Raw genomic sequence first — 17,457 nt, 5'->3', positions numbered from 1 at the left:
CATGAAGTAGAGACAATTAAGATTATGATTTGTGCTATATAATTTGCTATTTTAAGAAATTGTGTTACTACTAAGAATAGCCTTAAAATATAGGTTCACACTTGTGAAAATAGATGCATAAAACTGCTCATTTAATAAACAGACAAGAGACCGTAGATTTAAAGTGAACTGCAAAAGATGCAAGAACAAAGTTACTATATTGAATGCACTGCCTGGAGGTGTTCAGTTGAGGTATTCAAGAAGTCATTGGATGATTATTTTGATAAAATTACTGTGCAAGAGTATAGGTAAAAAGCAGGAGATTGATATTAGGTTATGATGTTCATTTAATGAGCTGGTGCAGGCACAATGGACTGAATGAGCTCCTCCTGCACCACCACAATTCTGTGAGTCAGAGAGTCAAATTTACACCAGCTTTGCCATCATCATAATGAGAAACACTTTCGAGACTACGGAAATGATGCTGAGAATATTGAACCACCAATGAAATTACAATGTACATTGAAACCATAACTTAAAATGACAAAGTAAAATAATCCACATTGGTGGTAATAATGGTCATGAACAGACCACTGTGAAGCTGGCTTGTAGTGCTAATGAGACACATTGAATTGTTGACTTTTATGAAGGGAAATCCTACAGTGTAAAGGAAAATAATCTTGAGATTGTTGATATGTACAAGAAAAAAGTGACCTGATTTGGTTCAAGATCATCTGGTGTTAAGCAAAAGGGTCCTTTCTAATTTCGGAGCTCTGCAGGGTCTCTGTACTACAGTGTATATGCTGAACAGTGCTAAAATGTACATCTTTACAGTAGAAGTACTAGGTCACCCTCATTACCCACCAACTATTGTATTTAGAGTTGTCTATGAGTTAGACCATGGTGAAAAACCTAAGTGTACAATGGATACAAGCCTTTAGTGGAAACTGCAAAAAGGAAGACTAGCTTAGCTGAACTGTGTGAAATTGTGGTTGAATAGAATGGAGATTCCTGATGTCAAGTCAGTAACAAAGGATTTTGAAGCCTGTGATCATTGACTAACACCACTTCTCCCAGCATCTTAATTCAAGGGTATTTGTCTAGGGGAATCATTAGAGAATCATTACAAAATAAAATGCTGTTGCTAGCCCTGGCCTAGGAACAATGACTGACAATGACTTAGAAACACCACCAGCTTCAAGTTTCCTTCCAAGACCCACAACTTGCTTATCAATTTCTTTGGAGGGTTTCTCTCAATGAGCTTCAGTGAGCTACCCAGCTTGTTGTAGATGTACCAAGTCTCTGTGGTGTCACCACTCACACTGTCATGCACTCACCCAGGTAGGAAACCCAGTGATGATGAGAAATCAAATGATACTGTCTGAATAAAAAGGATGTATGAATTGGAACGAAACTTGGAGCTGGTGGTGTTCCTGAGGCATTATTATTCATTGTTCCCAGAGCAAAATACTCATAAATGATAGGATGGGAGTTCACCGCTGGCATCATTTTTTGCCAAGCTGTACACAGGATCAAATTGCAGCCAGCAACAAACAGCCTTTCACAGTGTAGGTGGGAAACAATAAAGAGCAGCTTCTGAGGGCACGTAGGTGGCATGGATGACAATTTATTGAAAATAGAAGCTCATATTCAAAAATGTACTGCTACTTTAAATAATCACATAATCAATCAAATATCTTAGTAACTACAGCTACTAGAATCAAGCTAAACAGGTTATCCACCCATACCATAGAACCCTGTCTAAAGGACTGTTACTCTTGCCCTAACACCCCAGTGTACCAATTATGCATTCACAAGATTTTGTTTCTGGTGAGGCCAATATTTATTGCTGACCCGTAATTGCCCAGAATCTATCACATTGTTATGGGTCTGGAGTCATAAGTCAGCCAGTCCCGGTAAGGATGGCAGTTTCCTTCCCCGTAACCAGATGGATTTTTCCAACAATCGACAACGGTTTCATGGTTATCATTAGATCTGTAATTTCAGATTTTTATTGAATTCAAATTCCATCTGTCATAGTGAGATTCAAAGATAGATCCACAGAACATGACTTGGATCTCTGGGTTGGTAGTCTGGTGATAACACCGCAAGGCCATCTCCGTCATCCTTGAAATGAAACAGGAACGCAGATTACTGAAGGATATAGACATCGCAGCAGCTTCCAGGATACCTGGTGCAGATGCGGATTTGCTCCAAATGATCACAGATAATAATAGACTGGAACCCTATTTGTTGTTTAAATCAGCTGTGTTATGATATAGCATTCTCAACGTGATGTGAATACCATCTGTAGCGCCCTGCATTTGAGGGAAGCCAGCTTTTTTTGCCTATGCAGCATGGACCTTATTACGTGGAGAAACAAGATGAAGCAGTGCGATTTGTCACAAATCACATTAATGACAGCCTTGATACATTTGTTGATTAAGGATCAAGAAATCCCACACAGGTTCTCAGTGCATCCTTGGAAACAGCCAGTTGCGTATAAATTTAGTGAAGCTGTCACTTTGATGGTCACTAGAATAGGACAGCTCCGCTAGTCCTTCAGGTCGCAAGATCTGCCTGAGCAGATGAATGAGCTCTGTGTTGGTATCCTGGGACATCAATCTGCAGAAGGGATGCACCTTACTCAGCTGAAGAAAATGGCATTGAAGAGAGAGACCTCACATCTCTTGTGTCTTCTGTTCATCTTGAGGGGACCTGCAGCAGCAACCTGTGGGGGCAGTTCTATAGCTGCTGAAGGTTGCTGCTGGTCCTGGGCATACAGGCACATTTGCTTCTCCTTGATTTCTTGTGTCTTTGATGCTCCTCGGCCACGGAGATGATAACACATGCTGTGACTGGACTTACTGGCCATGGTTCTAATGAGCCTTTGTAGGGAATACCAAAAACAAAACAGGCCCTTGGTAATGTGAGCAATGAATGTTTGTATCGCACACAAATGACAGTTTAGTATAGTCCTCAATACAGCGGGACACAGGGACTCCAGCAAAGAGTGCCGTGGTCTCTAATGTGTATGGACTTTTGACAGAGTGGATCTTATTGCAATGTATGCAGCACAAGCCATGAAGTGCTTGGATTGTGAAGCCTGTACCACTCTGGAAAGGAAGCATCGCATAAAAGAGCTTGTGGGTGAATACCACAGTACAAGGTGAGATGAAATCCTGTCCACGCTCTTGTGCAGCCTATGAGATCTTGGATTGTCTTTGTGAGTTATGGCTCGCAGATGCCACTTTTAAGGTTGCCTCTTCACAGACCTAGGAATAATCAACTTGTAATGACCGATTTTTCAGCTCACTTTTGCAAGGCTGAGAACCTCATTTTTATGATCATGCCTTGCCTGCCCAACTGAGTCACCTATGGCCTAAGCTTATCCCTGGTGCACACACGGCAGCGTCCCGGCCAATCGCAGTCCATCTTCCAACCAGTCAGCACCATCTTCTCATACAGAATAAATTGTTGTTCCCTTTGAGAGTTGATATCCTTGCAATTCTGCCCTGATAAGTATAAAACAAAAAGCCTCAACAGTGTCTCTATTTCCTTCAGCAGTCCTCAAGTTCTATACTACCAAGTGACTGTTTCTACTAAAAATTGTGTTCGGGAAATTGCTGTGTAAAATTGTAAAATATTATTTACAGGGTTTTCATGACTTTAAAATCAATACATCATGTGTAAAAGCATTCAGCTACAGACTGTATGTATTTTAAACTTTTTATTTGCACATCTTCTTCAATGAATTACAGTATTGCATTTTGTGCTTTCTGCTCCAAATTGATGTTTATAATGGTTTTTATTTAACTGTTACATGTTACATTATAGAGAAGAGAAAATGATTAGTTATTAAATATTTTGGCTCCAGTATTCTTCTAGAAAATGAATTCACATTTTTTCAGCTGTTGTAGCATTCTTCAAATGTCTCTCTGGATTTATCCTTATATGTGTTAGTAAACACATCAGGACTCCCACAGAGGAGCTCCTTTTCTATTGCACTGGGCTTCGCAGGCAAGCTGAGAGTTCAGAATATTCTCAATAAAAATCAAACTTTTGTTTCATCACAATACTTCACTCTGCTGGGGCAGAGGTTAAAATGCAGCTGCATAACACCGTCATAGTTACTCTGGCACTGTTGATTGCTGTGATGTACTCAAAAGGTGTAATTAATGGACTATGACCTTCAAACTGCTTCAATGACTTTACTGCAGTTTTGTGCTAAAATCAATATGGGCTAATCACACATTTTCTTTATATTTTGAAATGAGTATTATGCTACAGTGGTTTGCTCACTCAGCCATATTATTGAACTAAGTAGTTCTAGATGGTTATCAGAAATCTGGCAATCTAACTTGTAAATCTCTGTGAAGTCCACTGTTTCAGTCTCAAACGCTATATTGGCTGTTCAAGCTAAAGCCTAATAGGTATAGTGTACATTTACAATAACAACTAAAATAAGGGCTCTTTAGATGATTAAATGTTTGGCAATCATTTTCTACGTGATCTGCTGTATTGTTTCTTTTCCAGTATTGCACATTACAGATCTACTTTGTTAGAACTTAACAAATTAATTCCAAACATCACAAAGAGTTTCTAATTGGTTCGAGACTATTAAGAAAAATCTGATTTGGAATTCTAAATTGGATGACAACTTTGCAACTAAAGATGGAGCCAACAGAAGGACACTGCAAGAGAGAGGAAGAGCAGATGGAAAACATTGGTACAAGGGTTTAAGGAAGTTGCAGAAATGAGGAGGAATGATATTGTGTAGCAATTTATAAACAGGGATGAGGAATTTAAAACGCTTTGTGGGAAATATTTTACGACAAAGAAAATAGGGAAGTAGCTAGAAGATACAAAGGGAAAGCCCACCAAAGCTGAAATCACAAATTGTGTTATTGATGACTAAGGCTGTCTTAGGGTGTGGTTGAAACAGGACTTGATCTATCGGCTTGAAGTTGGGTGGCGGCAGGTTCAACGGGCTTGAGAAACAAAGGAAGGATGAAGATGATAGTTTAAAAAATAAATGGGATGAAAGATTTATTTTTGAAGAAGAGATTTGGAGGGATGGGTTCTGAGGAAAGGAATCCATTAAGGATATCACTGTACACCAAGTATAGGTTTTATTGAGGGAAACAGGTTGAGAGGATAAAGGGCACTGAGGCAACTTTGCAAATGAGAGAAAACTGCCAGAAAATTGAATTATGGCATCTGTGAAGAGCAACAGGGCTAACTGGGATCATGTAAACTGTTTGTGTAATTATGTAACTATCATGTGCAATGTTGTTTTGGAAAGGGTTTTGTCCCAAAAACTGGAGATTACATGCCATCATTTTAACGTTGTATTTAGAGCACCAGATTTAGTCACCATTTATTCAATCTTGCTTGAACTTATTTAAAATCGTTCAAAAGATACCATGGCAAAATGGTGTTTTCAGTGATAGTAGGAACTACAGATGCTGGAGAATCTGAGCTAACAAGGTGTAGAGTTGGATGAACACAGCAGGCCAGGCAGCATCAGAGGAGCAGGAAAGATGACGTTTCAGGCCTAGACCCAAAATGTCAGCCTTCCTGCTCCTCTGATGCTAGTTGGCCTGCTGTGTTCATCCAGCTCTACACCTTGTTATCTCTGGTGTTTTCAGTAAAACGTTGCAAATGCAGAACAACTTATCATCAACAAATTCAAATTACTTTAATTACATTGCCTCTCATGGCAGGTTGTTTAATAATTTTCATTGGGTAACTAAGGGTTAAGATTTATAACCAATTGTTGATTTTCGTTTTAATTAGCCACTGTTTGAACAGTTATGTGGCACAATAGGTTCCTTGTGTTATTGTACTTTATGATACAATCCAACAGTTGACCCATCTTTGAGAAGTTAAACAAGATATTTATATTCTAAACCAAATGAAAGTGTTGCTGTTTGGCCTATTTTACCATAAACACAGAAACATAAAGAAATTTGCTGGGAATATAGCACTCAGCACTCAGTGAGTCTAAAAAAAGATTTGCATTTATACGGTGCCATCCATGATTAGCAGAAATGCCAGATACGATTTGGAGCCAATAAATTGGCTCATACATGTCAGTTGGCTAACAGCAACGTCCAAAACTATGTTGTGATAATGCCACATGACCTGTTCTTTTGATATTGATTGATAAATAAATATTGACCAGGACATTAAGAATTGCCTGCCTGCCTTTCTGAGCAATGCCATGGGAGCTTTTAAATTTGCTCATGGGCAGGCATGTGAAAGACAGTGCTTTGAACAATGCAGCATTCCCTAGGTGTTGCACTATTGAATGGTCCTATATTTGTTTAGTGCTGAAATCCTGGACTGGGACCTGAACCCTCAATTTTCTGACTAAGAGGCAAGGCTGCTATTGATTGAACCACAGCTGAGACACAAAATAATATTCCAGGTGGAATATTCACCTTTCTCCAGTTTTTTCTTTCTCTTCTATCTTAGTGTCAGAACTCTAGACTAAACATAATTTAAAACAAAAATCACAGAACTACTGATTTGGGAAATCTGAAATGAAAACAGAAGAAAATGCTGGAAGCATTCAGCAAAGCATAGAGTGTCTGTGGAGAGGAAGGCATTAAACCTTACCTCCTCCTTTCTTTGCTCCGAAGATACCTGTGGTGTTGAGGGCTGACCAATGTTTTACTCTTATTTACTTCCACTTTTTAAACTTGTAACGTTACTTGTTTTCTTCTTTTCTCAGCTTTGTAATGTCAGAATATTCCAGTATGACAGATATGGAACGTGACCAGATTGATCAGGATGCCCAGATTTTCATGCGCACGTGCTCTGATGCCATCCATCAGCTGAGGGTAGAAGGTAAAGACAAAAAAATGTGAATTTGAAATTTTTGCAAAGCCTTTTTTAAAAGTATTAATCAAGCAGCTTAACTCTTGTGAATGTGCAGCTAGGATTGAGACTTTGTTTTCAGGAACATTAAAAAGCAGTGTGAATGGCTGGCTTATTATAGATTATTAGTTTTATTGGATGGCTGTAAAATATTTTTAGGAGGATGTACAAAGTGGATGAAAGAACATTTCCCTTATATACTGAGCTATATGAGGTTGAATGTATGGCAGGACAGAGTATTGAAAGCTGTGAAAGAAATACCTTGAAGGAGAAACTGCATGTTATCACATCAAACGTATGTTCTAAAGTAATTCTTGGCTTCCATCTCTAAAGTGGAAGCAGCAGAAGTTCAAGAACAAGTTCCCATTGTTACTTCATTGATAGTTTGGTATGGGAGAAGTTGGGAATGGGTTCGAGGGGAGAATCAAAATTGAAAATAAGAAGAACAGAAGTATAACGGATAAACAGAATTTGCGTGAATAAATTCAACTCGGTGTTTCTGCGATTTTTCTAGTTTTTGGCCTCCATACTTGGACACCTCTGCTATATAGTCAGGTGCAGAGTCAAAATCTATCATTAATGGCCAGCATTATACTTTACCCAGCATCAAGTAAATATCACCTGCCCCTTTTCTATTTGTCACAATAGCTGTCTTTCAATTGAGTTAGCCACCATGCTGGAAATATAATAGCCTTTATTGTCACGTGCCATTCAAATGCCTTTTGTGAGTTTTATTCAGGCTCAGAATCCATTCTCAGTCTGAAGGACTTGCATTGTCAGTCTACTCTGGACTCAGGTTGACATCTGTTACCATTGAGATTGACTGCACCAGAGTAGAAAACAATGCCACAGCCAAGATGTAGTGCTCCATCTTCAGGAGCAGCTGACTTTTTGCCCCCACCAATGTTTGCCACATCAAACTGACCCGAGTTACTTGAGAGCTGACAGGCTGTTACATGATTACTTAAAGGCCTTAATTGTTGATGAGAAGGTCATTATTGAATCTTCTCACTCAGCATTTAATTGCTGAGGAAGTGAGTATCTTTCCCTAGCTGACTTGCCCAATTTTTTGCTGTTCTCACTACCTTCCTGACCACTTCCAGGGAGAAGTAATCACAGCTTGTTAATTGTATAACTTCATTGATGTTGAGAACACTTTTGTCAAATTCACTGTTCTTTCCAACAACACCCATTGAACCTTAGACTTTTTTGGTCCTCGTTGACTTGTCCCCAGCCACCCATCCATTCAGAACATTTTTTCTCTCCCTTATCTGCAAAGTAAATTGGTTTTGTTGTTATAGATGAGCATGTAAGCTAATGAGTTGAAATTATTTACTAAGGGATGTTGTGTCAGACTTCTGTCAGAACCTACATGCATGAAACGTATGATTTAGGAGTTCCTAAGGCTCCCAATTAACTGTCTTTTCAACTAATTGTTAGGTTTTGCAATTAGGTAATTAGCCCATGAGATTATTGTTTACTTAATATGACTGAAAATTGTGAAGTGTATTTGCATTAAAGGCTTGTTGCTTCCATTCCAGCCATGAAGAATGTGATTTCTCCCCAAGTGAAGGAACACAGGGAAGGTGTATTGGATTTGCTTGAAGTTTACCTGAAAAGTAATTTTAATTTGTTTTAATCAGGGATGTGGGAAATGCTTCATGGTTTAAGGAAACATTGGTTTTAAAATTGGTTATCTAATATATTACTATGTTAAGCTGCTTGCATAGGATAGTGATTGTACATTTCACTTCATCAGCTTTATTTTTACAGTGAATCCGAGAATGCATGGACACAAATTAGCCAGCAATTGAGTGTGGCTTAAGAGGAACACTTGAGAGTACTGAACACAAGCAAATGCAAGCCTTAATAGTCTGGCAACGTTGTAGTCACACTGTGCAGAAAGATAATCATAAAAGGCTAAATTGAAAGAATTTTTATTTTTTAACTTGGATCTTTTCTTTCATGCCCAACATCAAAGGCCAATCCTACAAAGAAAGTTCTTTCTTCTTACTAGCTGGAGTCTAACTTTACACATGCAGTATCTACTGATGTAGTAAACCCATGGGAGCAAATTCAAATCCACATCATTATCTTTGGGATATTGGATATATCTTGAGCCGACTTGCGATGTCCTGGACTTTCAGAAATGTTACAGTAAGCAGCTTGTCAGGTGCGGCATAACTTTTAAAGTACAAAAACAAATTTGTTAAAAAAATACACAAGCAAAGGCAAATAGCAATTTTACTGTTATGCATAGAACATACCAATATAAAAATAACTGACACTCAGAAATAAACTGGGCCTTGAAGACTTTTGGCAGAAGCTTTGTATGAGTTTGGATTCTTACTTTCACATTGCCTCCTACGTGTTTCTCAGCCCTGGTACCTTAGGGGTGTACTCCTAAAGATCAAACCCCGATACCTTTTGAAGGTAATCCTGACAAAGCATTTCAATAGATGTAATCCTAGTAATTGCATCGTCTCTGACTTTTCAGGAGAAAATTGCCTGTGTCTTTCTGTCTGGAAAGACTGAATGCGTCCCTTTGGATACAAACCTTATGAAACAGTAAGAAACAAAAGCCCATTGTGAAAAGCCTAAAATGAAAGATCAGAGCAGAATATTTGCAAAAGTACTTCCAGCTCCATTGAAATCTTGACAAATTGGCAGTCTCCTGTGTCTTTTTGCACACCTTCAGAATTTCACCACATTGAGCAGGGTCCTGAGCACCATTTGCTATCTTTTCAAATCGCCTTTGAATGCATCACTACCCATATTCTTCTTTCTCCACAAATCTTCTCTGCAGCATATGATCTGTGGTACATAATGCCTTGGGATTGATCAAGGAGCAACAAATGCCATTGTTGTTGAAATGATTTTAAAATATTAAATAAAACTTTTAACCACTTCTATCAACAGTTTCCAGACAATGTATCCCATGCAATTGTATTGCCAGATTTAGTGCAGTACATTGAATGTACTTCAGATATAATGAATTTAACTTGAAGTCTTTGACCTAAAAGATGCAGTTTACCCAGATGAAATGAGCCTTCAGATTCCCTTAATCATATGAATACTTGGAATACTGCGTCCAGTTCTGGGCGCCCTATTATAGGAAAGATGTGGATGCTTTGGAGAGGGTTCAGAGGAGGTTTACCAGGATGCTGCCTGGACTGGAGGGCTTATCTTATGAAGAGAGGTTGACTGAGCTCGGTCTCTTTTCATTGGAGAAAAGGAGGAGGAGAGGGGACCTAATTGAGGTATACAAGATAATGAGAGGCATAGATAGAGTTGATAGCCAGAGACTATTTCCCAGGGCGGAAATGGCTAGCACGGGGGGTCATAGTTTTAAGCTGGTTGGTGGAAAGTATAGAGGGGATGTCAGAGGCAGGTTCTTTACGCAGAGAGTTGTGAGAGCATGGAATGCGTTGCCAGCAGCAGTTGTGGAAGCAAGGTCATTGGGGTCATTTAAGAGACTGCTGGACATGTATATGGTCACAGAAATTTGAGGGTGCATACATGAGGATCAATGGTCGGCACAACATTGTGGGCTGAAGGGCCTGTTCTGTGCTGTACTGTTCTATGTTCTATGAATAGCTTTTACGAATATGCACCTGTTGATCCGCCTAGCTTAACCCTTTGGAACGTACAGTAATGATTTTACCTACTCTCTACGAAGGACTGTTAAGCTGTAATCAATAGTTATAAATTGCATTTAAATATAATTGACGCAAGGTTGGATAAGCAAACACTTCTCTTTGAATACAGATCACAATACTTCCTAAACTCAAAGCCTACGTAAGTATATACCAGAGATAATGGGAACTGCAGATGCTGGAGAATCCAAGATAATAAAGTGTGAAGCTGGATGAACACAGCAGGCCAAGCAGCATCTCAGGAGCACAAAAGCTGACGCTTCGGGCCTAGACCCTTCACCTCCCCTTGCATAGCTAAGTGTTGAATTAAATAGACAGAAGAGCCAACTAATAAAATAGTTGGAAAGATCAAACTTTTCATGACAAATACGAACCCTAATTTCCTGAGTTGATTTAAAATCCTGTCACTTTGCACTTGTCCTGCAAAGTAGTGAATTTTTATTTTGATTGTAGGAATTATGGGGGAAGATCAGACACCTCTGGCGAGGAGTGCACGTTGAAGACCAGCAGTTCTGGGTTGTTCTTACACACACTACGATCCGGTGGCTGACAGCAGAGAAGTAGTGATGGAGATCTGTCTGGCTCATCTGCTCATTTGCATTGAATTTGGAAACTTTTTAGATCCAGAATAGAAAATTAAATCATGTTCCTTAATCTTAGTGTTCTGTTCTTGTTTGCATTGATAAGCATGATAACATAAGAAATAGGTGGAGTAGCCAGTATGGCCAGTTGAGTCTGCCCTGCAATCCACTACGATCAAAGCTGATTTTGAGCTTCAATTCCATTTTTCCTGCCGACTTCCCATATCTCCTGATTCCCGGAGAGGCCAAAAATCTGTCTACCCCAGCTTTAAATATGTAGAACATTAAAAACTCAACTTTCTGGGCGAGAAAATTCTAACAATTCACATCCTTTCGAGCTAGGCGGAAAAGTAAGCTGTGTGGAGGACTAAAGAGGCCGCAAAAAGATACAGATTGGTTAAGTGAGTATATAACAAGATGGCAGGTGGATAACATAGGTAAGTGTGAAGTTATTCACTTTAGTCAAAGGAATAGAAAAGTAGAATTTTTTTTAAGATTGTGTGAAACTTGTAAGTTCTGATAAACAACGAAATCTGAGTGTGCTTATGCTTGTGCTCATGATACATACAAAGTTAATAGGCAGGTATAACAAGTAACTCAGAAGACAGATGGCATCCTTGCCTTACTACAAGACAACTGATCTATAGGAATGAAGAAGTCTTCTTAACAACCATCCAGGTTTTTGGTGAGACCTATTCTGAAGCAGTGAGTGCAGTTTTGGTCTCCACATTTAAAATTCGAGGCAGTAGCCCAAAGATGTGCAGGCTAGGTGCATCGGCCATGCTAAATTGCTCGTAGTGTTCGGGGTGTGTGGGTTATATGGGGGATGGGTCTGGGTGGGATGCTTCAAGGGGTGGTGTGGACTTGTTGGGCCGAAGGGCCTGTTTCCACACTGTAGGGAATCTAATCTAAAAATCTAATCTAATCTATAGTTACTGTTCACATAATTAAAATTTAAGATGATGAGTTGTACTATGAGTGGATGCTGTGCAAATTTGGAAACTTAGAAAAATCAAAAGTTAAAGAAGAAATTTCTCCACACCTCAGTCCTAAATGATCGGCCCCTTATTCAGACACTATGCCCCCATGTTTGAGATTCCCTGACGAGTTGAAATAATCTCTCAGTATCCAAGCCCTGTCAAGCCCTTCAGAATCTCGTACATTTCAATGAGATCAGCTTTCATTTTTATAAGTTTCTAAATTTGCTCAACATCTGATCATTGTACAACTCATCATCTGAAGATTTTAATTAAGAGAACCTTAACTGTACTGCCTGGAATATAAATATATCTTAAATGTGGAGACCAGAACTGTACTCACTGCTTCAGATGAGGTCTCAGCAACACCCCTTACAGTTGTAAGAAGATTTCTTTATTCCTGTACATCAATCATCTTGTAGTAAGGCTAGCATACCATTTGGCTTCTGAGTTACTTACTGTTACTGCCTAGTGACTTTGTGTATCGTTAAGCACAAGCACATTCAAATTTCTTTGTGTATCAGACCTTACAAGTTTCACACCTTCTTTAAAAAAATTCTGTTTTTCTATTCCTGTGACCAAAGTGAATAACTTCACACTTGCCTATATTATCCATCTGCCATCTTGTTGTATACTCACTTAACCAATCTGTATCTTTTCGCAGCCTCTTTTGTCCTCCACACAGCTTCCCTTTCCACCTAGCATTATGTCATCGGCAAATGTAGATTCATTACTCTCTGTCTCTTTGTCAAAGTCATTAATGTAGAATGTAAAAATCTGATTGCCCAGCACTGACTTTGTGGTGCTCCTGTATTCACTGCCTACAAACTTGAAAATGCCCTATTCGTGCCCATTCATGCTTCTTGTCCATTAACCAGTCCTGTGTCCATGCTAATATATTAACCTCAGTCATGAGCCTTTGTGTCTTTGATTAAGCTTCTGTTTGCCAATTTATTGAATTTTTTTTAAGAAACCCTGGCATTCCGTATCCATAGCTTCACTTTATCTATCTTACCAGGTACGTCCTCAAAAAAAACTCCAACAAATTTTTTTCAAACACAGTTTCCTTGAATAAAATTGTGTTGGTTTATTCTAATCATGCAATACTTTTTCTAAATGCAATATGAAGACTTCCTTAATAATAGATTTTAGCACTTTCCCAGCAAACAATGTTAGGCTAACTGGTGTGTCTTACCCTGTTTTACTTCTACCTCATTTAACTAACAGTTGCTGACATCCAATCTGATAGGATTATTCCCAAATCTAAGGAATTTTAGAAAGTCATAATTTTGTCCACGCTCTCTGCAACTATTTTTTTAGATTGCCTAAAAAGCTGTAGGCTGTTCAATAGTGTGCAATTTGAATCCACTGTGTTGTAAATTGACCCCCAAAAATTTGCTGTTTAATTTCCTGTATGTTCAGATTTAATATATTTTCATTTTTGTAATCCGGCAGATGTGTGTAAAGTGTACTCTGAACAAAGGGCTATTCGAGTCAAACGAGTGGTGGATAAGAAAAGATTGTAAGTAAAGTAAAATCATAATGCTCAGTTTGATTGTAAAAGGGCAGTCTGCAACTTGAAAAGCTATATATTGACTGAAATTGACCCCAGTTACGGTATCATAACATTACATTGTCTCTGTTCTACCATTACTGTTGGTTTTCCTTAAAACAGTCAGACACGTAATGCAATAAAAGTCCTGTTTGCAAAAGCTCAGTATTTGAATTCAGTTTTTAATTCTTATGTCATTTCATTGCCTGAGTGTTTAATAGAGACTACACTGCATGTTACTCATTATAGAGTAAGGGAGAGGACATTTGGGGGCAAGTCACTGAACTATTCCTTGTATTTTTGACCAGCCAGACAGCATCTGTAGCAGACTTTCATTCAGGTTGTATAGCTTCAGCTGAGGTTGTCTAGCTCATAGTACCGATTATACAAATTATAAACCCTATGAAAAATGGCTGAGTTTATGTAAGGTGAGATGAGGAAATTGCTTGGATCTAACACTAACCACCAAGCTGCATCCAAACCAGCACACGTACAGTTGAAAATCTAGCAGAATTAGGATAGTTGATTGGAGGTGTGCGGGCCACATATCCACTGCCAGAAAGGGCTTTGTTATTTAAATATTATAATCGGGCTGCAGGCTTTTTAAATGCCTGGATGAATGAAGGCTGGAAGGAAGGGATGAATATAATTGAGCGTTCATCAGAGGCACACCTCCTCCAAAGATGTCCCACGCTTCCTTCTACACCACCTGTGCAAAAGAACCTTTTCCCCCACTGTGCACTCCCTGCTCCTTGGGCTTCGCTGTCCATCCCTGCTCTAAAGCTTTGGGATGTACCTCTTTGCTATGATCTTCTTTGAGCCTCTTTCTTCAGTCCTGGCCGTGCTTCTTGCTTAACTCTGGCACTAGAATGGCCCACATCTGTTCCTATGTTCACTTATTAGCTTCCGAGGACAGGATTTACTTCCAGGTAAATGGTGGGCGTCCAATAATTAGGCAATGTTGATCATTTGCACCACATCTCTAGCCAATGATCCGTCTGGGAATGGAAGAGGGAGGTGGAAAGTCATCTTCCCCATCCCTGTGTAACTTTCGGCCCAATGTATATGAAATTTTGGAGCAGTTATTGTGCTCAAGATCTAGTTTTACCTAAATATTTAACTCCACCTGCAACATTGATATAATAAACTGAACCAGGATAATCAGACAAGCAAGAATATTGAGTCACATTTTTAAATAAATAAATAAATAAATAAATAATGAAAGGATGTTTCTCCACCTGGGAGAATCTAGGACATAGTCTCATAATAAAGGGCTGCCAATTTAAGATGGAGATGAGGAGGAATTTCATCTTGCAGAATGTTGTGATATTTGGAACTCATTGCCACAGAGACTTGTGGAGGTGGAGTCCTTGTGCATATTTAAGGCTGAGTTAGGTAGATTCTTGATCAGTGGGAGTCTTGTGCGTTATGGGGAAATTGCAAGAAATTGAACGTAAGGAATGTTGGATCAGCCATGATCCCATTGAATGGCGGAGCAGACTCAAGGGGCAAATGGCCCACTCCAGTTCCTATTTATTACAGTCTTATAAGAAGTGCAGAGAATAAATATTTTGTATAATCTAGGAAACCAATGAAAATAATAGCTGAAAAAATGTCATAAAGTCATTGAAGCAGGAATTTTATTTGCAAATGGCTAAAAAGTGTAATGTGGAAATGGAATGTGAACAGAAGAATCAAATTACATGAAATAATAAATCGTAAGTACAAAGATTTGTAACTGCATACATGGCTCACTTGCTCCAGTAGTTTGTAGTAGACCCACAGAGATCATTAATAATTGTCTTACGGCATCTTGTTTTACAACATAAGAAATGAAGATGAGATCTGAGGCACAGGAATATTGAAGGTGGCATGGTTGATAAAATTTGTCTAATTGTGAAAACATTAATATTATTTTACCTCTGACCCTCAGAAGCCATTTTAACTTCAAGTTATGACCTTGGGAATCAGGAAACATGGGATTGCGTAAATCTAATCTGTTGTTGTAAACTGTTCTGACAGATTTATTTTTCGTAGGTCAAGACTTGAACCTGAACAACATAGCAACAAGACATTAATATCATCTCCAGAGAATATTCCTCCTGTCAGGCCAGAAAATTCAGAGGAGCTGGTCTTAAAAGATGAAAGCAATGGTTTGTAACAGTAAATGATGCGAATTGCACGCTCTAGATTGTGATTTAACGAAAGCTGAGGTCTTGCCATTTTCCTATTCAGTGATGCAATATATTGATAGTTATTAATAGAAAATGGACACAACAAAATATTAGAATCTCCAAGTATCAGAGGCCTGAATTTACAATTACAACATATCTGAAACGAAGAGAATCATTAATTTTATCTTTCCGTTGTTCATTTAGCATTTAAAGGTTTGTATTACACAATGCAGTACTAAGTAAGGGATTAGAAAGAAGAAAAACACCATCTATACAAAGTATAGAGTTTAGTTTTAAATCCACACAGATAACATTCATTTGCTACTTTGCTCTCATTTGCATAATTAATTTGAGAATAATCTGAGTAGACAGGTGTCATTGAATTATAGGACGATGTGAGTAATTTAAATTGGGGATTACTTAAAACTAAAAAGGACATCATGTGAATGAGTGCAACTCACTTGAATGAGACAAATTTTTCTTGGTTAAGTAAATATTCCTGATCTCTTTGAAGTTAGCCAGATAACTCTGGAGGCGCATAAATTTATGTTAGCTAATCTAAATCAGTACTAGCAAAATAAACATTCTTCTACAATTCCATTGTTTGATGGGCAACATTTTGTCATCTTCGTGGAATTTCATTGTGAGTGTATTGATCATTCACAGAGCAAAATAAAGCGTCTCATACCTATTTAATCCAACTAAATTTGTTTTAATCTTTAATGGGATGAGGACATCAGTGTTTGTTACTCGTCTCTAATTGCCTCGAGCTCTGTAGCATGCTCAGCCATTTCAAAAGGTATTTAAGATCTAACCATATTGCTGTGGATCTGCAATCTAAAGATTTTTACAACAATTCTTGGTTAATAATCACCATCATTGAGACTAGTTTTATATTCCAGCTTTATTAATTGACTTCAAATTCCAGATGACTTGGTGGAATTGAGCCTACTTCCCAAGAGCATTTGCCTGGGCCCCTGAATTATTAGTCCCCAGCAACCTTACTTCCTAAGACTGCTTCCTGAGAGATGGAGTGTTCTGGAATTCAGACCTATCTAGCAATGTCTTCAGTCATGACATTCCGTTATAACCAAGTTAGGACAAGTGTACTGATTCTGTTCCTTGTTCCACTCCACTGGTCACAACAAATTTTGAATTTAAAACGGAAATGATACATGCATTTGCAAATATCTCAGACTGTATGTGGTTCAGAATCAGAAGTAAATGACTTAGGTTGTTTAAGTAATAAATGAGGTCATGTAACCTCTCATAATGTATTATTCTCATTGACTTTATTTGATCAGCTCATGTTCTTTGCAAATGCAGCAGGTTTCCTTACTTCCTTTGCTTTGTGATGAGTCTTTCCAAGATATGAGTATATGTCCGATTAATTATATTCTAAATTAAAATAACAGCATATCTTCATAACCACAAAGTTCTAGATGACTAATTCAGATGTGTTTGCTGTTAATTGCAATGGCACAGACAGGTTGAAGAAACAGCATTCTAAACACTAAGACCTTGGTGATTAGAAAACCAACTGAGTCTGCTCTATTGTCTAGAGACCAGACAATGTCACAATTTTAGTGGAGATAAAGGGGCTTGTTTGGCTATAATGTTAGAATAAATGGAACACTAGATGGATCAACCTTT

General features: G+C 38.4%; 1 protein-coding gene across 2 annotated transcripts in view; it reads left to right on the top strand.

The window, feature by feature from the left end:
• stx18 (syntaxin 18) overlaps positions 1–17,457 on the top strand; it is a 167,068-nt gene that overhangs the window by 122,704 nt on the left and 26,907 nt on the right. For both annotated transcript variants that reach the window (XM_048527422.2, XM_048527431.2), the window contains 4 exons: positions 6,719–6,834; positions 8,406–8,483; positions 13,534–13,600; positions 15,668–15,783. In XM_048527422.2, the coding sequence (XP_048383379.1) occupies positions 6,719–6,834; positions 8,406–8,483; positions 13,534–13,600; positions 15,668–15,783 (377 nt within the window). The remainder of the gene's footprint in view (positions 1–6,718; positions 6,835–8,405; positions 8,484–13,533; positions 13,601–15,667; positions 15,784–17,457) is intronic.

The sequence above is a fragment of the Stegostoma tigrinum genome, chromosome 1, assembly GCF_030684315.1.
Source record: "Stegostoma tigrinum isolate sSteTig4 chromosome 1, sSteTig4.hap1, whole genome shotgun sequence".
NCBI classification, from domain to species: Eukaryota; Metazoa; Chordata; class Chondrichthyes; order Orectolobiformes; family Stegostomatidae; genus Stegostoma; species Stegostoma tigrinum.
The sequence above is the reverse complement of the archived record's forward strand: the minus strand, read 5'-3'. Positions and strand labels throughout refer to the sequence as shown.